The sequence below is a fragment of the Phocoena sinus genome, chromosome 8 (assembly GCF_008692025.1).
Source record: "Phocoena sinus isolate mPhoSin1 chromosome 8, mPhoSin1.pri, whole genome shotgun sequence".
Taxonomy (NCBI): domain Eukaryota; kingdom Metazoa; phylum Chordata; class Mammalia; order Artiodactyla; family Phocoenidae; genus Phocoena; species Phocoena sinus.
In genome coordinates, this window is record NC_045770.1 from 14,188,961 (window position 1) to 14,210,013 (window position 21,053).

Here is a 21,053-nt window from a genome sequence, read left to right on the forward strand (position 1 = left end):
TTACACTAAAATTAATTCAAGGTGGATCAAAGATTTAAATATATAAAGTGAAACCAGGAAAATGCTATAGGGATTAATGGGAGAAGTTTTGTAAAAGAATAATCTAAGCCATAAAAGAACAGTGAATTCTACTACAGTCAAATATTTGTAAAATGTGTATAGAAAACCAACCATAAGTAAAGTCAAAATCTAAATAACAACACTGGAAAAATATTTGCAACTAATGCCACAAACAAAAGATCTATTTTCCCAAATATGTAAAGGGTTGTTGCAAGTCAATAAGAAGATCAGGGGCTTCCCTGGTGGTGCAGTGGTTAAGAATCTGCCTGCCAATGCAGGGGACCTGGGTTCAATCCCTGGTCTGGGAAGATCCCACATGCCATGGAGCAACTAAGTCCGTGTGCCGCAACTACTGAGACTGTGCACCACAACTACTGAAGCCCGTGCACCCTAGAGCCTGTGCGCTACAATTACTGAGTCCACTCGCCACAACTACTGAAGCTCGCACGCTCTAGGGCCCACATGCTGCAACTACTGAGCCCGCGTGCTGCAACTACTGAAGCCCGTGCACCTAGAGCCTGTGCTCCGCAACAAGAGAAGCCACTGCAATGAGAGACACGTGCACCACAACGAAGACCCAACGCAGTAAATAAATAAATAAATAAATAAATAAATAAATAACACTAAGAGAAGGGGTTATATTCTAAACACCAAGAGTAACAGTAAAAAAAAAAAAAATCAAAGGATATGAGCCTGTATTTCATGAGAAGGAAAAACAAATGGTTAGGAAAATGCAGATTAAAATTAAGCTGAGATGCCATTTTTAACTTATCAGATTGGCAAAGTTCAAAAAATTTAATAGTACACTGTTAGACTGTGTATGGAACAGTAGACACTCTTGTTAGGATTATGTATTGGTCCAACCTCAATGAAGTGCAATTTGGCAATATTTAATTAAATTACAGGTGTGAATACATTATGGTCCTACAATTCCATTTATTTGTATTTGTTACATACAAATAGTCTTAATGTTCAAAATGACATTTATTGTTAGAAATAAAACTGTAAAAACAAGACATATGAGAAATCTTTGTGACCTTGGGTTTGGCAAGGATTTCTTAGACATGACACCAAAAGCACAATCCATTTTAAAAAATGGATAAAACAGACTTCAGCAAAATTAAAAACTCTTGCACTTCAAAAGACACCACTAAGAAAATGGAAAGACAAGTCACAGACTGGTAGATATATTTGCAAATCATGTAGCTGATAAAAGACTTGTATTCAAAAATATATAAGAACTTTTACAGTTCAATAGTAAGAAGAAAAACAACTCAATTAAAAAAAAGAGTTTTGAACACACGCTTCACTAAAGATATGATAAGAATAGCTAATAAGCACATGAAAAGATGTTCAACATCGTTAGTCGTTAGGGAACGCAAATTAAAGTCACAATAAGACACTATTTTACATCTACTAGAATGGCTATACTAAAAAAGATAGCAACAAATATTTGTGAAGATGTGGAGAAACAGGAACCTCATTCATCCATTGCTGGTGGGAATGTAAAATGGAACAGCCAGTTTGGCAAACTGGCAGTTTCTTAAAATGTTATACATAAATTTACCATACAACCCAGCAATTCTTCATTCCTGGATATCGACCCAGACAAATGAAGACATATGTCCACACGAAGACTTGTACGAGAATGTCCAGAACAGCATATTGTATGACTCCATTTATCCAGAAAAGGCAAATCTAAAGAGATAGAAAAGAGATTAGTGATTGCCTGGCATTGAGGGTGAGAACAAGGAGTGACTGCAAAGAGCACAAGAGATCTTAAGAGACTGATGGAAATATTCTAAATCTGGATTATGGTGATGGTTGTACAACTGGGTAAATTTGCTAAAAATTACCGAGAACAGGTGAAATCACTTAAAATGAGTGAATTATATGTAAATTATACCTCAATACAATTTTTAAAAATGACATTTATACAGTCATTGTGGCATTGTAAGAGCAAAAGAACAAACTGAAATTTCCATCAATAGAGGACTGGTTAAATAAATTATAGGGGATCTGTACAAAGTGGCTGCATAAAAAAAAAGAGCTCCTTTATATATTGGTATGAAGTAATCTTCAGGTTTTATTAGGCGAGAAGTGCAAGATGTATAGTATGATAACATTTGTGTGAAAAATAGGGGAAGGAAGAATAATGTGTACTTAAGAGTTTGCTTGGGGACCTCCCTGGTGGCACAGTGGTTAAGAATCTGCCTGCCAATGCAGGGGACATGGGTTCCATCCCTGGTCCGGGAAGATTCCACATGCCACGGAACAACTAAGCCCATGTGCCACAACTACTGAAGCCCGTGCGCCTAGAGCCCATGCTCCACAACAAGAGAAACTACTGCAGTGAGAAGCCAGCGCATTGCAGTGAAGAGTAGCCCCCACTTGCTGCAACCAGAGAAAGCCCACGCGCAGCAATGAAGACCCAACGCAGCTAAAACCAAACCAAACAAAAAATCACGATGCATTTATCATCCATAAAAAAAAAAAGAATTTGCTTATGTATGCCTAGAATACCTCCGATATATAATACTTTAAATATCTTGTAAAGCTATGTAAGAAACTAGTATTATTGTTTGCCTCTGTAGAAGGCAACTGGGTGGCTGGAGAGGGAGGTGGAGGGCGACCTTTCACTGCATATTAGAACCATGTGAATTATGACTTATAAAGAAAGTAAATAAAAATGCAAACTTAAAAAAATGGTATTCAAATAAAGGAGGTTATTTGACCTTTTCGTTTTTCTTTTACAGAAAAATTACTTCCAATAGGTGGCGCTCCTGAAACACCATACAAGTTTTACTTTACTTTTTTTTTTTTTTGAGGAAAAACCCGAATTTGCTCTGATGGCCTTTCTTCTCCATTTGTCACCTTTGGGAATCTTGAGTCTAGATTTAGGGGTGAAAATCTCTACTAGGATTGCTCCAAAATGTATTGCTCTGTTTCTGAGAACTGGATAGAAGGGAAAACACCTGGATTAAAAAAGAAAAATTGCAACTGGTTCAGAAAACCAAATAATGCTTGGGTCCTGTTTTCCTGACTGAAATTTCTGGTTGATTGAATTAGAACTTCTGATTGAGTGCTTGGGTGATTAGAAGGTTAATATAGGTTCAGTGATTCTTAACTAAGGGCGACTTTGCATCCCGTGGGGATACTTGAAATATCTGGAGGTATTTTTGTTGTCACAGCTGGGGAGTACTACTGGCATCTGGTGGACAGAGGTGAGGGATGCTGCTAAAAATCCTAATGCACAGGAGAGTCATCCCCCTCCCCCCAAGGAATTATCAATCAATCCTCCCTAACCCCCATCCTTATAGCTGCTTGGGGAAAGGAGATAAACTTGGCAGTAGTTGGGAAGGCAGGTAGTGCAAAGGCACTTTCTTAGAATTGGTGTAGAGAGACACACCTACTCTGAGTTCTGGGCTCAATTCTTCCTCAAATGGTTTCCTTGAAGGTGGCTGTATTGGTCATCTTCCCGTTCCTTAAGGGGCTAAAAAGGATAGTACAGTCATAATCATTTTCCATCATCCTCTATGAATTAATTTGATGCATATTTATTTTCTAATTAAAAAAATTTTTAGCTTTCACTCTAAATGTCTTTATTTTTTTCACCTTTCTTCATATATATGTACTTCAAAATTTTTTTATTGGAGTATAGTTGATTTACAGTGTTGTGTTAGTTTCAGGTATACAGCAAAGTGAATCTATTATACATATACATATATCCACTCTTTTTAAAAAAAAACTTTTTTAAAGATTCTTTTCCCATATAGATCATTACAGAGTACTGAGTAGAATTCCCTGTGCTATACAGCAGGTTCTTATTAGTTATCTACTTTATATATAGTAGTGTGTATATGTCGATCCCAATCTCCCTATTTATCCCTCCCTGCCCTTACCCCCTGGTAACCATAGTCTGTTTTCTATTGATGCATACTTATTGAGTGCTTTTTATGTTCAAGGCTTTGGAGTGGTTTCTTCATGGTCCTGGGGGTGGGAGAGGACAAGAATGGAGGCTCTGTATCTAGTTTCTCTGTGTGTTCTTCAACTTTTTGTCACTAGACCCTGACCTCAGTCTCTCTCAACCCTTCTCTTTATTTCGTCCATTCTACCCAAAGGGATAACGATGCCATCGTCTGGTATGTCCTAAGTAGTTTCTTCCAAATAACTTGCCCCCCCATTCCAAAATTTTACCACTACTAACTAGCAATGTCTCTTTCACTTCACATTCCCTTACCTGATAGAGCTGGTCATTGGACAACAGTGTCTGCTTGTCTGAAGCTGCACAAAAAATAAACAAAATGTACACATACACAAGACAGAATAAATAATATACTGGGATATATTCACCCAATGGAGTACTGAATAGCAATAAGAATTAGTGAAATACATCTACATATAACACTATGGGTAGATGTCACAAGCATACCGTTGAGTAAAAGAAGCCACACACAAGAGTACTTACTGTATGAGGCTATTTACGTAAGCAACAGAAACAGGCAAAATGAATCAATGTTGTTAGAAGTCAGGATAGTGGTCGCTTTTGGGACTAAGTGGAGGCTGGAAGTGACCACAAGTGTTAGTTCTCTTTCTTAAACTGGGTGCTGGATTCATATGTGTGTTTGCTTTGTTAGAAAAGTTTTTTGAGCTGTGTGTATGTGATTCATGCACTTTTCTGTATGTAGGTTTTACTTCAAGAAAGAGTTTTTTAAAAAGCACAGAGGACCAATCAGAGAGAGTTGGATCTTGAGATAGGCAAATGTGCTGCGAAAACACCAAGTGTCCTTTTCTCCTGCCTACAGAACCAGAGCCCCACCCAGTCGTGTTCATCAGTGACACGTGCCAACCCAGTCTTTTCTATTGGTTCTATTTTGGTAGGAAGAAGGCTAAGGGTCCCAGGTGGTCTCACCTCTCAGCTAAGAGCATTCTTTTACCTCTTGACTGGCGAACTCCTTCCTGTCCAGCAATGTAGTAGACCCCAACAGCAAGGAGGAAAATGCTGATGATTTCAGTGAAGATAAAGCCAAACACAGTGTCTAAATTCAGCTCAATGCAGTTCTGACACACTGTGGGGAAAGGGAAGGATAAGCCTCCTTCGAGGTGTGAAAGTTGTTCTGGATTTTTTTCTCCTGAGATAATACCTCTGTCTAGGGCAGAAGACTGTTCCCTCTGTGGGTGGTATGGCAAGGGAATTGCCTGGGAAGATCCTTGGGCTGAGAACTCAATGCTTTTTGATGTTCCTCTGTCCCCCACGAGTCCTGGGGAAGCCCATGTAGTATTACTCCCAGCAACTATTGAAATATAAGGAAGACCAGATCCCATTCTCCATGCTCAACTGCCTTCTACATTCCTGTTACTTATCTTGTAGTCTCCCCTGTCTCCCTTACCTGCCCTAACTCACTTTATATAAACTGCTGACTGCTCCAATCTGTGGGGCCTACCCAAAAGTGAGTCAGGCTTTACAACACAGGCTATGCTTTTTCAAGAATTTGGGGGAACTGCTTTGTTAAATTCAAAAAGAAGTAAGTTGAGGGACTTCCGTGGTGGTCCAGTGGTTAAGTCTCCATGCTCCCAATTCAGGGGGCCAGAGTTTGATCCCTGGTCAGGGAATTAGATCCTGCATGCTGCAACTAAAAGATCCCACATGCCGCAACTAAAGATCCCCCATGCCTCAATGAAAATCCCGCGTGCCGCAAGTAAGACCCGGCGCAGCCAAATAAATAAATTAAAAAAAAATTATGTTGAGATTAAGAAAACTGGCTCTTACTTCACTGCTTAGCATCTATTTCCACACTCACCCCAGACAAGAAGCTCACCAGAACAGCAAGTACTGTTTAATTTCACACAAGCAAACCAAAGGGGATACGTACTTCTATAATATACTTGGAGTGGTTTTGAACGGTTCTTTGATCCTTGACACCAATATATCCCTCGAGGGTCCTTGGTACTACTTCCAAGATCCCAAGTCTTTTTACTTGTGTTTACAGGACTTATTTCCACCTCATCTTTAAACCATTTGATAACTTTTTCATTCATGTCACAAGTCAGACGTACTGAACCATCTTCTTGATTTTCATCCACTTTTACTGAAAAAGGAAATGTCGGTTAAGATCTTGCCTCTGAAATTCTCCCTGTCCCAGGGCATCAGGAGAAGACCACGACAGTACTGCTTCTTAAGCTTTAATGTGCGCATGAATCACATGGGGTCTAGTTAGAATTTCAGGTTTTATTCAATAGTTCTGGGGAGGGACTGAGATTCTGCAGTTCTAACATGCTCCCAGGTGATGCCAATGCTGTTGATTCATAGGTTGTGCTTTGAGTAGTGCCTGGCTGCTAGGGTCCTCTTTCTCCTCCAAGAACCAGAAAACTAATTGTTTAGCTACAGGAAAGCTGCCAGGGAGGTCAAGGCTGGCCACTGATTTGGTTGACACTGGAGAGGTTTGCTCTCTATCCTTCATCATCCCATCCCTTCTTAGCTCTTCACTTGTTCCTATAGGACTACTGTTGTGGGAAGCCATATTTCCATGAATTTCCTCAGAGGTTGATGATAGAAAGAAGCCATTTCCCCTACCTTCATTCAACTGTGCCATAGTACCTGTAGAGACAGAAGAGAGACAGAGGATCAGCTGGGCATGAAGTCATTCAGAGTCCCTGATGTATCATTTCCATGGTCATTTGAGGCCAACATGGAGAGCAAGAGCCTAATTCATGCGAGTGACAGTATCTATACCTATTTCTTTGGATTGTTGCCTGAATCACCAAACCGAATTTAGGGTGTCGTATAGCAAAGAGTTTGTCTGGTCTTTCTCCTGGGTTGCTGGGAGGGAGTTTCTCAACCCGTGGAATTTCATGAATGACAGGATTGCCTTTGTGATTCTTCGTGGGCCCTTGGATCACACATGAGTTTATGCTAATGAGATGACTCAGGATGGGACCGGTCAAGACCAAACATGTGATTGGAGAATTGGGGCTTTGAGCCCTAGGAGGGGGAGGAGGACTGGAGATTGAGTTCAGTCACACGACCAATGATTCAATCAATCATGCCTATGTAATGAAACCCCAATAAAAACTCATTCATACTTCCTAGTTGGTGAATATATCAATGTGCCAGGAGGGTGATGTATTTTAATTCCCGAAGGAGAGGGCATGGAAGCTCTGTGTTCAGGACCCTCCCAGACCTCACCCTATGTGTCTCTTCATTTGGATAGATCTGATTTTATTTTCTGTAAGAAAACTGTAGTAGTAAGGATGGGGCTTTCCGGAGTTCTGTGAGTTGTTCTAGCAAATTCTGAGGGGGTTCTTGGGAACCCTCCAGATTTGTAGGCAGTTCGTTAGAAGTGTGGGTAGTCTGAGGATCCCTGAACGTGTGCCTAGCTTTTAAAGTGAGGGCAGTCGTTTTGGGGACTGAGCCCTTAACCTTTGAGGTCTGACACTAACTCTGGACGGTTAGCATTGCAGAACTGTATTGCAGTATCCATAAGGGTATTGCCTGTACAGTGTGGAATGCTCTTCTGCTTTAGCAGCCAAAGCCCTGGCAAAGACTGGGTGTGCACTAGCTGAAGCCTTTTAGAGCTGAGTTACTTCTAAAACCTTCACCCTTGGTGATCCATTTTTTGTGGAAACCCTGAATGTCCCCAAAGAGTTAGCTATTAAATAGCCCTCAAATCTGTCTCAAAACTCAGAGTAGTAGAGTTGCATGGTAGACATACTATAGAGAACAAACACTGGAGTTCAGTTCAATCGGATTTAATCCAAACCCTTACCACTATTATGTGTCTGAGTAACGAGTAATGAGTAACAAGTGTGGAAGAAAAGGGTGGTGATACAAATAACTAGTTGCCGCTTCTGAAGAGTTTACAATGAAGTGGGAAAAAAATAAACACAAATGTAATAAATGTAATAGTACTTATAAATTATCATTTAGTATTTGTATAAATGCATATGGAAAGGGGTAGAAACTATTGATTTTGACCAAGGGTGAGGGGAGAGGGAAAGCTTGACAGAGAAGATGGCATTTGGTTCTGCCTTGAAGAATGAGTAAGAATTCACCAGACAGAGAAAGAGTTTCCAGGTAGAAAGAATAGCTGAACAAAGATACAGACTTGGAAAAGGACAAAAGAGGTAGTTTGGCTAGAGGTAGAGTTTGTTATGGGGAGAGATGGGGGCATAGATCAAAGTGTGATGGAAACAGTTGGAAGGAGTCAACAGTCTTAGAACTTCATATAGGGGTGAACTGTTTATGAATAGTTCACCCAGCACAGTGCCTGGAACATGGTAGGAACTTTATATATTTCGAATGAATGTATGAGTGAATAAATGGGTAAATGAAGATAAAGAAAAGCAAGACAAAGAGTTAAGCAGATTTCTAACTAGCTCTTCTCCCCATCCACCTGATCACCATGGGAGGAAAAGAGTCCCCTCATTCTAACTCTGATTCAAAACTCTCCATATCTCCTCCCTCTTGCGTCTCCCTCCCATCCTCCCTATCCCACCCCTCTAGGTGGTCCCAAAGCACAGAGCTGATATCCCTGTGCTATGCGGCTGCTTCCCACTAGCGATCTATTTTACATTTGGTAGTATGTATACAGACTTAAACTTTTGAATATATTCTTTTTTCTTTTTAATGTTTTATTTATTTAATTTTGGATCTGTTGGGTCTTCGTTGCTGCGCATGGGCTTTCTCTAGTTGCGTCGAGCAGGGGCCACTCTTTGTTGAGGTGCGCGGGCTTCTCATTGCAGTGGCTTCTCTTGTTGGGGAGCACGGGCTCTAGGCGCGTGGGCCTCAGTAGTTGTGGCATACGGATTCAGTAGTTGTGGCGCGCGGGCTTAGTTACTCCGCGGCATATGGGATCTTCCCGGAGCAGGGATCGAACCCGTGTCCCCTGCATTGGCAGGCAGACTCCCAACCACTGCGCCACCAGGGAAGCCCCTGAATATATTCTTATATCAGTGGACGTCTCTTTAGCATTTCATACTCATGGTGATTTTCTCCTTCTGGAAGCTCTCTACTCCCTTGGTTTCTATGGAATAGCACTCATCCGATTATTTCAGCTCTTGGATCATTCCCTTATCTCTTTACTGACATGTTTGTTCTCTAACTATTCCTTAAAGGTGGTATCCTCACAGTTCTATCCTCAGCCTCCTCTTCCTCACATCTCTCATAGTTCTTGCGTGATTTCAACGACTTTCAATGTGGAGAGGATTACCTCTAGTCCAGATTCCAGGCATCGGCCCAGTTCATCCACTTCCTATTGTATTTCCAACTGAATATTCGTTCAGGCGACCTATTTTGAACCTTACACTCAATCTGGCAACGTTGAAACTTATCTCTTCAATTAGACTATGAGCTAATTGGAGCAGAAGGTTTTTATTCACCTTTATACCCTTCTAGCCTAACACGTAATGGGATCTCACACGTATTTGTTGACCAGCTGACCAACAGAGTGAGTGAATGCTTCATAGGTCTACTCCTAACCCCAGCTCTGAGTTAAGGAACACATACATTTTCTCTTCAGATTCCTGGCCTGTGCCCTTTGGGCTACATTCAAACCTAAGATGGTGGCATCGGGATTCTCTCTCAAGCCAGTAAAGTCATCTGTTTTGATTTCTTAAGAGACAAGGACTCCATCTCTCCCATGGAACACGGCTTCTCTTTAGCAGAGAGCAGCGAGAAGCTTCATTTTTGCCCTTCCTTCTCTGAACTTTAGGATTACAGCTTGAGGTTAGGAGATCCAAATATTCTTGCCCCCCTGTTATGGCTTCTTCCCTTGAGCCCTTCTCCAGACTGTCAGACCCCCTAGCGGGCCCTTACCTTGAAGAAGAGTGACAGCCAGGATGAGGCCAGCCAGACGCTTCCCCTGCTCCATAGCAGCCTCTGTTCTTCTCCCGCAGAAGCACTGAGCAGCCCCTAGCAGCCAGCCAGCCAGCCTGTGCTAGCGTATAGCCTGGCTCCGCCCAGCATCCTTAAGGCTGGGGCCCCTGTGAGAAGGCAAGGACCCGGAGCCTCCACCCTCTGCTTCAAGTGTGGGCGGTGGGTGGGGGCAGGGCTCAGGAGGGCGGCAGGTGCAGATGCCTCTGGCTTTTCAGTTAAGGAGAGGAGCGTGGGTGGTGGAGGGGAGGGAGCGTGAGGGAGTGCTGGATTCCCATCTCAGAGACTCAGCTTGTACGGAAAGCCACCTTGGGTGCTGGGCAGGAGGTGGCCTGGGCCGCTTTCTTTTTATGAGGGGAAGATAAACGTTTCTGCCACCACTTGTTACTTGGATCTCGGCCAGCTGTTGCCTGTTGCTAGCTGTTGTTGTTACAACTAGTGAATTTAAGTGGGAACTCTTAGGTGCTTGGGGCTGGAACTCTGAACAGAAATCCACCTCAGTCCAGGGATTTTTTTTCACTGCTCTCTTGAGATGAGATCATCAAAGTGGTTCCTGCCTGGAAAGGAATAGGTAGGACAGTTCCACCAAGACAGACCATACATTTCCAAGGACTAGGGTCAGCTGTGTTCCCAGGATCTCAGGCCCCTCAGCCGGTCAGCCAGTGAATTGAGAAAAATGTACGGAGCTCTCATCACGTGCCACGCACAGGCCAGGTGCTGGTGATACAGAAGTGAGCAAGACACATACGCTTTCTACAAATTTCTATAAATTACATTTCTATAAATTTCTATAAATTACAAATTTCTATAAATTACAGTCTAACTGCGACAGTGTAGACAGTTTGGGCTTTCCATAGCCCAGAGGAAAAAAGTCCATTTGTCTCCTGGGGAGACTCAACTGTGCTGCGAAATAATCATACTGTTATTAATAACTCCCTCTCTTATTGAGAACATATGAAGTGTCAGGTACCATGGAAACATTCCATTCGAATTCTTCTCATGGTACTGAGGGAATCAGGCTCTGAAGAATTCTGTGACGCTCAGACCCAGCAGGTAGGCAGTATTGGAGCCAGGATGTAAATCTCTCGTTAGGGGGCTCCCAAAGCTCAAACTCCCACTGGTAAGAAGCTACTTAGGGCTTCCCTGGTGGCGCAGTGGTTGAGAGTCCGCCTGCCGATGCAGGGGACGTGGATTCGTGCCCCGGTCTGGGAGGATCCCACATGGTGCGGAGCGGCTGGACCCGTGAGCCATGGCCGCTGAGCCTGTGCGTCCGGAGCCTGTGCTCCGCAACAGGAGAGGCCACAGCAGTGAGAGGCCCGCGTACTGCAAAAAAAAAAGAAGAAAAAAAAGAAGAAGAAAAAAAAAAAAAGAATCTACTTAGTGTGGTGTCCCAGGCGGCCCAAGGAGGACCTCGGGTAGGGTCCCAAGAAAGACCAGGAAAGGGAGGAACCTAGCTGATACGGCTTCTGGGATGGGGTTCACAGCTTGTCTCAAGGGTTTTGAGAGGTGGCAGTTTTTAGCTGGTGAGTAAATGTAGTGATGTTGCTGACAGGAACTCAGAATTTCTTGTTTTTCATCAGTGACTCAAGAAAGGACACCCTGAATCTCCTTTTACTTCCTGGAAGTCCAGGCAACCTTTTCCATATCCTCTGCTTCCCCCTTCTACCCCTCCCCCACCCTCCATGCTCTGAGAAAGAGCGATTTGCACCTGCTTCCTTCCTACCCCACCCCCAGCCTACCTCTACCCTGGCAGCCTCCCATCACCAACAGCAGAGAGCAGAGAAATAGGCGTCTTCTAGTGCCTCCACCACCCTTTACTTTTTCCGGGTATGCACGAGTCAGTTGGGGGAAGGCAGCTTTCACCTTGGTTGATAGTTCTGTGACTTGGGTCTGTCTTCTGGATGAATTCTGCTGGAAGATGGAACACAGAAGTTTTCTGTCTGGCCTGATACTGGCTGCCCTTCTCTCCCAAGGTAAGGCTTCTCTGGGTGGATGGGGGCATCTTGGAGAAGGGACCTAAGAGCGACATTACCACCTGGAATGTGGTCCACTCGAAAGTCCTTCTCAATGCTAGCTTCAATTCACCAGGCAGCGTTGTCAAGGAGGGCCACGTTGGGACGTAGCACAGGGTGTGGGAAGCACAGGCTCTTGGTTTTGACTGAATCCAGCTAGGGGTGCATCTTTGCCTTGAATGTCTCTCTGAAGACCTTAGGCCAGAGATCTGTAGGAAGTGTTGCAGTATGTGTGTGCCTTAGCCTAGGGCTGGTAATGGGAGCACTGTTCCTTCTAGGGCAGAGAGGCTTTGGGATCCAGGACTCTTGGTCATTTGGCCATCATGACGTCACCACCTGGGGCCATGGCCCAGCACTCAGGGGAATGCTTTAAGAGAAAAGTTAAATTGAAGCTGAGCAGGAGGGAGGGCAGATTTGGGGTAGTAGAATGACCCACTCATCCACGTTTGTCTGGTTTTAAAACTGATACTCTCATGTCCCAGGTATTCTCTCAATCCCAGGCAAACTGGGATGAATGGTTACCCTAGTAGTCAGCTTCTTTGGGACATCCAGGATTTCCATTGGAAACGGATCCCCAAGGAATACGTGACTCTGTGATGTGGAGCATCTGATGTACATGTATCTCCCTGAGAATACATGCATTTTCTCCTGACCTGCTACAGAGGCACGAGAAATGGCTCTTCGGGGGGTTTTCTAGAGGATCCTCTTCTATCCAAATTGGTTACTGACCCTGAATCTCAGGAAGAATGTAGATTCCACTTTTTCCTGGGATTGGAGATACAGATTCCAGTGCCTCTGTGGGCTGTGGAGATGCTCTCAGTCACAGCAGTTCAGTGGATCTAGAAAGGTGCTGTTCGTACCTCCAACCCTTAAACTCCCCACAAGACTTGACCTGTGTGGAGCCCCAAGAACAGATTCAATAAATTTTTTTTTTCCTGTCCCTCTCCTCCTAAGCAAGGGTGGAACAACTAAAAATGTTTACATGGGATTTGCCCTAGGTCCCCTTTTGGACTACTGGGATGGCAATTCATATTAGCTTCTCTCCTACCCCCAGCCATCATTGGCCATAGGAAAGGCTTTAGTAGTACCATTCCCTTGGTAGTGGTTGGGGCAAGGGTGGGGCGAGGGGGCAGAAGATGAGAAGTTGACGTGGGAGTGTTGCAGGTGGCTGGGAAGTAGAATTAGAAGGTTTCTTGGAGAAAAAAATGTGGACATCTCCAATCGAGGACCATTCTTCTGCCTTTCCATATCTCTTGGGTGTTTTAGCAGTCTGGGCTCCCCTCCTACTTCTTTTTTTTTTTTTTTTTTTTTGTGGTACCCGGGCCTCTCACTCCCGTGGCCTCTCCCGTGCGGAACACAGGCTCTGGACGCGCAGGCTCAGCGGCCATGGCTCACGGGCCCAGCCACTCTGTGGCATGCGGGATCCTCCTGGACCAGGGCCTGAACCCATGTCCCCTGCATTGGCAGGCGGACTCCCAACCACTGTGCCACCAGGGAAGCCCCCTCCTACTTCTAATCAGTGGTCTGAACACATTTCCAGGAAGGTTCTTGGATCGACCCAACTCCATGTTTTCCTCTTTTGCTCCATGTCCATCAGGGCCTGTCCTCTGTTTGGATTGTATCCTCATGTCCTTCTTGGTCCCCGCAGTTTGTGGGGAGCCTATTGAAGCACTTCTCTTGTGACTTCCGTCTCTCTCACTAGAAACCATGAACTATTCTAGACTTGGAAAGTGGTCCTTTTTAAGTATGAGCCTCAGCAGAACAAGCAGTCTGGTGCAGACCAAAGAGCTGGCTCCAATCGTGGTATTTTTTCCCTTAGTGAGCCCCTTCAATATCTCTGTGGAGGAACTTGAGGACAGAGTGTTTTTGAGATGCAATGCCAGTATCACGTGGCTAGAAGGAACGGTAGGACAACTGGCCTTAGGCAATAAAACTATGGACTTGGGAAAACGTAACCTGGACCCACGAGGAGTGTATGTGTGCAATGAGGCAGACGGACAAACCAGCAGAACACCTACTCTGCAAGTATACTATCGAAGTATGTGCTTCCAAGACCCTTTGGGTTGGAATGGATGGGGCCTCTGGATATGAGAACTTTCTAGGTGTAGGGAGCTCTGGTGTACCAGTCTGTGCTCTCAACAAACTGGGTTGCTCTCGTAATGGTATGAGCCAGATTTTGGAGCCCTGAGTGGGAAATAGCTTAATGGCAAAAGAACAATAGGGACCTTGTGACCCAAGCAGTAGGGGCTTGGTTGGGAGAGTGGTTGGCCTACTGCCTCGTTTAAGTTCCTACAAAGCTGAGACAACTTCTTGGCTCTCCTCAGGGATTTCTTGGGTTGAAGGTTAGAAGTAGATGTATCAAGGCTCTCAGCAGGACTTTTTCCAAGTTTGGGTCTTGGCATGAGAGATCCTGGGGCTGACCTAAGAGGCAGAGATGGTTCCCTGATCTTGAAGACCCTCCACCTCTCCTTCGGCCTCCCTTCCCCCACAGTGTGCCAGAACTGTGTGGAGCTGGACTCAGCCACCCTGGCAGGCATCGTCATCACTGACATCATTGCCACTGTGCTCCTTGCTTTGGGTGTCTACTGCTTTGCTGGACACGAGACTGGAAGGCTCTCCAGGGGTAAGTGGAAGGGACAGAACATGTGTGTGTTGTGGCTGTGAATGTGGGTGTGAGTGTGTGCCTGCTAAGGAATGGGGCTGGAGGTGGGTTGTGTCTCATCTGGGAGTCACTATTGCAATCTCCTAAGGACTCCTACAACTGGTTGCTGACAGAACTTAGGTGCCCATATAGCTCATGCAGACTTCCAAGGGTGTGACCAGCTGAAGTCCCCCTGCAGCATTCATGGGGTCTCACTGTCCCGTCTCCTAGGCCCTTGTTGACTCTCTTTCCCTGGTTCTTCTAGTTGCTGACACTCAAGTTTTGTTGGGGAATGACCAGCTCTATCAGGTGAGCCCTGAGGCGAAAAAGATGAGAATGGGGGGAGGAGTGAGTGGGGATGGAGAGCCTGATACCAGGTTTAATGTGTATGTGTGTGAAGGTCCTAGTGGGGAATCCATCACTGGGGGGTCTGGAATGGCCAGGAATGAGCTCTCATCTTTGGGGTCTGCTGGGGTTCTCCCTGGGACAGTTCTGACACTGCCTCACTGTTTCTCCTTTTCATCTCTTAGCCCCTTCGAGATCGGAATGATGCTCAGTACAGTCGTCTTGGTGAGAACCGGGCTCGGAACAAATGAACCTGAGGCTGGTGGCTTCTAGGCTCATTGGTTATCGACTGGACCTTCTCTCCTTGCTCAGCCAAGAAAGCTGTCCTCCTTCACTCAGCAGGCACCTGGACTTTTGAAGGCTCCTGGACAAGGCATGGGAGTGGCCCTGACCTGACTGGGCCTTTGCCCTCCCTGCCCATCTGTGTCCTTCTTTCATCACTTCCCTCCTCTGCCCCACATGGACCGTGTGATGGGCCGTCTCCCACCATATCTTGACCCACTGGTGTTTCTGTCCTGGTGGGCTCCCTGGGTGCAGGATCGGCTCCACCACACTCTCTTGGCTCCAGTCCCCTATTACAACCCTTCTATGGCTTTGATTTCCTCACCACAGTGGAGGGCGGGCTGCTGTGTTTAGGGACGCAGCCACTCAGAAGTTTCCATGACATCATGGGCGGAGGTGGCAGAGACATCAAAAGCCCTGAGGATCACTTCTTATCAAGGCTCCGAGAGTGTGTATGACAAAGTCCCATTTCTGCTAAGGGGCTGGCCTTGGCTTTATGACTCCTGTGGAGTGGTAGCCACTACCTACAAGGAGGTCTCAGCCAAAGCCCCTTCAGTACCCTTTTCCCCTGTATAGAAGGTACCATTCTATTTTCTTTCCTCAGAACCTGTCCCTGCCCCACCCCTGCCTTCTGCCTAGTAAACTGGCATCAGAAACTCTTCATCAATTAAAACATACTATCCTTCTCCACACACTTGGAAGGCTGGAGTCTGAGACTGGGTGGGGAATTAGGATATTTTCAATAGATGGCATCTTTAGCCATTGGGTTAGTGGGGGGTTCTGAAACTTTGGGATTTATTTTAAAAATACACACTTGGGTCCCACTTGGGGACACTCTTGGCTCCCCAGGTGATTCTGAAGCAGCCTCAATTCAGAGAATCTCTGGTTTAGAGGAAGAATTGAGGCCACTTACTCTTTTGTGTCCTTTACGCCCATGCCTGTCTACCATGTGTGGGAACCCCTCTTTTTTTTCTCTGCGTAAGAGTAATTCAATAAACTTCAGAACAGTTTAATGAGAGATGGGTGTTTTTTTTTTAAAGATTTTTTTGTTGTGAACCATTTTTAAAGTCTTTATTGAATTTGTTATAATATTGCTTCTGTTTCATGTTTTGGTTTTTTGGCTGCGAGGCACGTGGGGTCTTAGCTCCCCGACCAGGGATCGAACCCACACCGCCTGCATTGGAAGGCAAAGTTTTAACCACTGGACCACCAGGAAAGTCCCCAAGAGTGGGAGTTTCTTAGACCAGGGTTCCCAAAGGAGAAAATTATTAGCAACCACATAGCCAGAGGTCTGGATGATTCTGCCCACTATCTCCTCAAGATACACACAGACCCTAACTTTGTTAGAGACAGAATGAACTTCCAATTTACACATGCTTCATTCATGGTTATGATTCATTCCTACCCTTTATACCCTACTGCTGCAGTCCTCCTAGCCCTAGATCCAATTTTCACACTGGATCCCTCCACCTTGGGCAACTCTTCCACGGCTTGCATTGCAGCAATACTTGTGTCCCTCCCATGCCCTGCACACTTCCTTTGACCCTGTGCTCCTCATATACCCTTATGTCCCCCTCTACAGCTCACCAGTTCTCAAAATTTACTGCACATTGGAATCTCCTGGGGAGCTTTCAAAGTACTGATACCTGGGTGACACCCCTAGAGATGCTGATTATACTGGGTTGGAACATCAGGACTTTTCAAACTGCCTAAGCTGATTCTAGTGTGAAGCCAAGGATGAGAAACACTGACCTTCACCTGAGCCCTTCTAGAAACTTGGGTCCCTTCAGCTCTCTTTTCTTTTGTGCTTTTAAAACACAGCTTTACTGAAGTAAACTGACATGAATAAACTGCATATATTTAACGTGTAAAATTTGATAAGTTTTGGCATATGTATACACTTGTGAAACATCACCAAGATTGATAAGTATGAACTTACCCAATACCCTGGACAGTTTCCTTATGCCCCTTTGCATGCAATCTCTTCCTTATCCTCTCATCCTCTAGGCAACCACTGATCGGCTTTCTGTCATTATAGATTAGTTTCCGTTTATCTAGAGTTTTAAATAAGTGAAATAATATAATATGTACTTTTTCCGGTCTGGCTCCTTACACTCAGCATAATTATTTTGAGATTCATCCATCTCTTTGCATCTATGAATAGTTCATTCCTTTCTAATGTTCCGTAGTACTCCGTTGTATGGATATACCACAAGTTGTTTATCCATTCACCCCTTGATTGTCTTTTGAGTGTTTCCTGATTTTGACTATTACAAATTAAGTTGCTATGAACATTCATACATAAATCATTATACAAGTCATACACTAATATACAAGAACATACACTCTTATCTCTATTGGATAAATACTCAGGAGTGGAATGGCTGGGATACAACTTTTAAAGAAAGTAGTCTGGCTATTCTAGGTTCTTTGCAGTCCCATATGAATTGCCTTCTCAGTTACTACAAAATGCCCGCTGAGATTTTGATCAGAATTGCATTGAATTTATAGATCAGTTTGGAGAGAACTGACATCCTAATGATATTGAGTCTTCCAGTCCATGAACATGTCTTTTGTCAGATTTATCCCTAGGTGCTTTACCATATTTTTGATGATATTGTTTATGTTATTTAAAATTTTTTGATTTCCAGTAGTTCCTTGAAATTGTATAGGAATACAATTACTTTTTGTATATTGATCTTCTATCCTGAAAACTTCCTAAACCCATTTATTAATTCTGGTAGCTTTTTTTTGGTAGATCCCATTGGATACTCCATATATTTGATCATGTTTTTTGTGAATAAAGACAGTTTTTTATTTCCAGCTTTTCCATTTCCAATCTGGATCTGTTTTACTTCTGTTTCTTGGCTCATTGCACTACTAGAAGCTCCAGTACAATGTTGAGTAGAAGTGGAGAGAGGACAACCTGCCTTATTTGTGTTTTTTTTTTTTGTTTTTAAGTTCTGGGTCCATTCTAAATATTTATTTATTTGGCTGTGCCGGCTCTTAGTTGCGGCACGTGGGATCTTTAGTTGCGGCATGTGAACTCTTAGTTGCGGCATGTGGGATCTAGTTCCCTGACCAGGGATTGAACCCAGATCCCCTGCACTGGGAGCGTGGAGTCTTAACCACTGGACCGCCAGGGAAGTCCTGCCTTATTAGTGATCTTAGGGGGAAAGCACTGTTTTTCATCATTAAATATGATGTAGGCTGTACGTTTTTCTTAGATGCCCTCTAACAGGTTGAGGTCATTCCCTTCTCTGTCCAGTTTGCTGAGAATTTTAAACAAAAATAGTTGTTGAGGATTGTCAAGTGCTTCTTCTGTATCCATTGAGATGATTATATGGTTTTACTTTTTTTGTCTGTTAATATGGTAAATTACATTGATGGCATGAACTGTTAACCCAATCCTGCATTCCTGAAAAAAACTGTACTTGGTCATTATGTATTTTTTTTGCGTGTGTATATTATTAGATTAAATTTGCTAAAATTCTGTGAAGCTTATTATTATTTTTTGGCTGTGTTGGGTCTTCGTTGCTGTGCACGGGCTTTCTCTAGTTGCGGCGAGCGGGGGCCACTCTTCGTTGCGGTGCGCGGGCTTCTCATTGCAGTGGCTTCTCTTGTTGCGGAGCATGGGTTCTAGGCACACAGGCTCAGTAGTTGTGGCTCGCAGGTTCTGGAGCGCAGGCTCAGTAGTTGTGGTGCACGGGCTTAGTTGCTCCACGGCATGTGGGATCTTCCACGACCAGGGCTCGAACCCGTGTCCCCTGCATTGGCAGGCGGATTCTTAACCACTGCGCCACCAGGGGAGCCCGTGAGGCATTTTTGCATCTATTCATATGGGATATTGGTCTGCAGCTTTCTTTTCTTGTAATGTCTTTGTCTGGTTTTTTGATATCAGGGTATGTTAGTCAGGGTTCTTCAGGGCAACAGAGTTGCAATTGATGTTGCATGTTGAGCCCAAAGGAAGGTCTGGAGACAGAGAGAGTGCCCTCTTCCTCAGACGACCTCAGTCTGCTTTTTCTTAAGGCCTTCACTGATTGGATGAAGCTCTCCCACATTATAGCAGGTAATCTGCTTTACTCAAAGTCGACTGATACAAATGTTAATCTCAGCTAAAGAGTACCTTCACAACACAATGAGATGCGTTTGACTGAATATCTGGGTACTGTGGCTCAGCCAATCTGACACATAATATTAAGCATTGCGTGTGATAAGTTTGGTCTTCATAGAATGAGTTGGAAGTATTCTCTCTTCAATTTTCTGAAAGGGTTTGTATAGAATTGGTATTATTTCTTCCTTAAATGTTTGATAGATTTCACCAAGGAAGCCATCTTGGTCTAGAGTTTTCTTTGTGGAAAGGTTTTCAACTCTGAATTCAGTTTATTTAACAGCTAAAGGGCTATTTTGGTTACCTAGTTCATCTTCAGTGAGTGGAGTGCCTCCTCCTTTGACTTCAAATTCTCTCCATCCTTCCCTTCAGGGCCCAGATCAAGTCTCTCTTCCTCCACGGAGCTTTTGCCCACCACCTCAGCTCTCCCAGTTCCTCCTGGGAACACTGACAACACCGTCTATAGCACTTCTATGCTTACTCACATTGGTTCTGTCTCTGTTTAACTTTTTGCGTACTTGACCACTCATATAATCGTAAGCTCCTTGAAGACAGGAGGAACCGTTTGTATCCTTTTGGTACTCAGCACAGTGCTGGTCTGTCACACGAGTGATTAGAAAAGCACTCATGGAAGGAATACCTCAGCAATTCAATACAGAGTTTTTAAGTCAGGAAAATGGAGGGCATTTCTAATGGTCACAGTCAGCACTGGGTAGCTGTTCAGAGCACTGGAGTTGGACAGCCTTGGAGGCTAATTCCAGCTCTGTCCCTGACTAACTGTGCACCTTGAGTGAATGACTTCACCTCTTTGAGCCCCCTATTCTCATCTGTAAAATAAGGACATCTACCTTGTCGGTCGGTCGTCATAGGATGAAATGAGATAACGCTTGTATAGTGCTAAACACAATTTCTAGAGCAGAGTAAATGCTTCCTAAGTGTTAGCTATTATTGCTTTCATTACACCGAGCCATACCTCCCTTGCCTGGGCAGCATCAAATATACCTGGGACAGAACTGCCACCCCTGGGCCAGCCTGCTGATCAGCAACTAGTGATGGTCAACGTCACAGAGAGTCCTTTTGGGCCTGAGTGCTGAGTGCTTACAGGGAGAGAAGCAGCTTCAGCAGGGGCCAACAAGTAGAAACTGCAACCACAAGACCAAGGCTGAGCGTGTCCAGTATGTGGAGGCTGCTAACCACAAAGGGCTTTTGTGAGTCGTGGTCACACTCTTAAATAGTCCTGGGGTCAGCAGAGAGGTTTCTGAGTGCAGAGAGGGAGCAAGGAGAGCCCACTAGTTTGAGCTGGGCTGAGAGGTCCTCAGTGCTCTGGCGTCTTCTCTCTGCAAGCTGAGTGTGTGCCCTGGGAGAGTGGAAAGAAACCCTCCCACAACACCAGTCTCTGCTGCGCTGCACCCATGTGCCTCGCTCAGAGTGCAGCCCACATCCTGGCCGCTAAACCACAGCCCGCCTCGGGCTGCAGGCTGCTGCCTCTCACAGTGGAGGGAGAGGGGCCTGCCCGGCAGCACCTCCTCCCCTCCCCTCCGCTCCCCTCCCCTCCCCAGCCCCAGCTCCGCGGAGGTGCTTCCTTTTCGAGGCAGCGAGGAAATATGTGTCCGCTGCCTCCCCTTCACCTCCTCTCTTCTGCCTGCTGCCTTCAGCTACCTTTTAAGGCCTCTGTTTCTGTCTCACCCATTTTCTGAGCTGACCACTCCATCAGGGACCCATCAGGCACTC

The 21,053-nt window shown here is 44.7% G+C and overlaps 2 protein-coding genes across 4 annotated transcripts; one reads left to right on the forward strand and one right to left on the reverse strand.

The window, feature by feature from the left end:
* Window positions 1–1,237: 1,237 nt before the first annotated feature.
* Window positions 1,238–10,005, reverse strand: CD3G (CD3g molecule). 2 transcript variants are annotated; one of them, XM_032638722.1, is made up of 7 exons: window positions 9,875–10,005; window positions 6,635–6,658; window positions 5,934–6,149; window positions 4,998–5,129; window positions 4,301–4,344; window positions 3,474–3,553; window positions 1,238–1,758 (listed from the first exon to the last, which is right to left on the reverse strand). In XM_032638722.1, the coding sequence occupies exons 1-6, from the start codon at window positions 9,927–9,929 to the stop codon at window positions 3,488–3,490; spliced, it is 537 nt and encodes a 178-aa protein (XP_032494613.1). In that variant the 5' UTR covers window positions 9,930–10,005; the 3' UTR covers window positions 1,238–1,758; window positions 3,474–3,487. The 2 variants fall into 2 exon arrangements, with proteins under 2 accessions (XP_032494613.1, XP_032494611.1); XM_032638720.1 differs by having other exon boundaries at window positions 3,470–3,553.
* A 1,689-nt stretch (window positions 10,006–11,694) lies between these two features.
* Window positions 11,695–17,084, forward strand: CD3D (CD3d molecule). 2 transcript variants are annotated; one of them, XM_032640716.1, is made up of 5 exons: window positions 11,701–11,904; window positions 13,763–13,981; window positions 14,435–14,566; window positions 14,850–14,893; window positions 15,115–17,084. In XM_032640716.1, exons 1-5 carry the CDS (start codon window positions 11,850–11,852, stop codon window positions 15,178–15,180), a joined length of 516 nt encoding a protein of 171 aa, XP_032496607.1. In that variant the 5' UTR covers window positions 11,701–11,849; the 3' UTR covers window positions 15,181–17,084. The 2 variants fall into 2 exon arrangements, with proteins under 2 accessions (XP_032496608.1, XP_032496607.1); XM_032640717.1 differs by lacking the exon at window positions 13,763–13,981 and having other exon boundaries at window positions 11,695–11,904.
* The last annotated feature ends 3,969 nt before the right edge of the window (window positions 17,085–21,053 follow it).

Coding starts and splice junctions, on each gene's coding strand:
- CD3G (XM_032638722.1), bottom strand. CDS start 9,929: ATGGAGCAGGGGAAGCGTCTGGCTGGCCTCATCCTGGCTGTCACTCTT. Junction 6,659..9,874: donor GGCTGTCACTCTTCTTCAAG/GTAAGGGCCCGC, acceptor CTGTCTCTACAG/GTACTATGGCACAGTTGAAT. Junction 3,554..4,300: donor CCAATGACCAGCTCTATCAG/GTAAGGGAATGT, acceptor TATCCTTTTTAG/CCCCTTAAGGAACGGGAAGA.
- CD3D (XM_032640716.1), top strand. CDS start 11,850: ATGGAACACAGAAGTTTTCTGTCTGGCCTGATACTGGCTGCCCTTCTC. Junction 11,905..13,762: donor GGCTGCCCTTCTCTCCCAAG/GTAAGGCTTCTC, acceptor TTTTTCCCTTAG/TGAGCCCCTTCAATATCTCT. Junction 14,567..14,849: donor GACTGGAAGGCTCTCCAGGG/GTAAGTGGAAGG, acceptor TGGTTCTTCTAG/TTGCTGACACTCAAGTTTTG.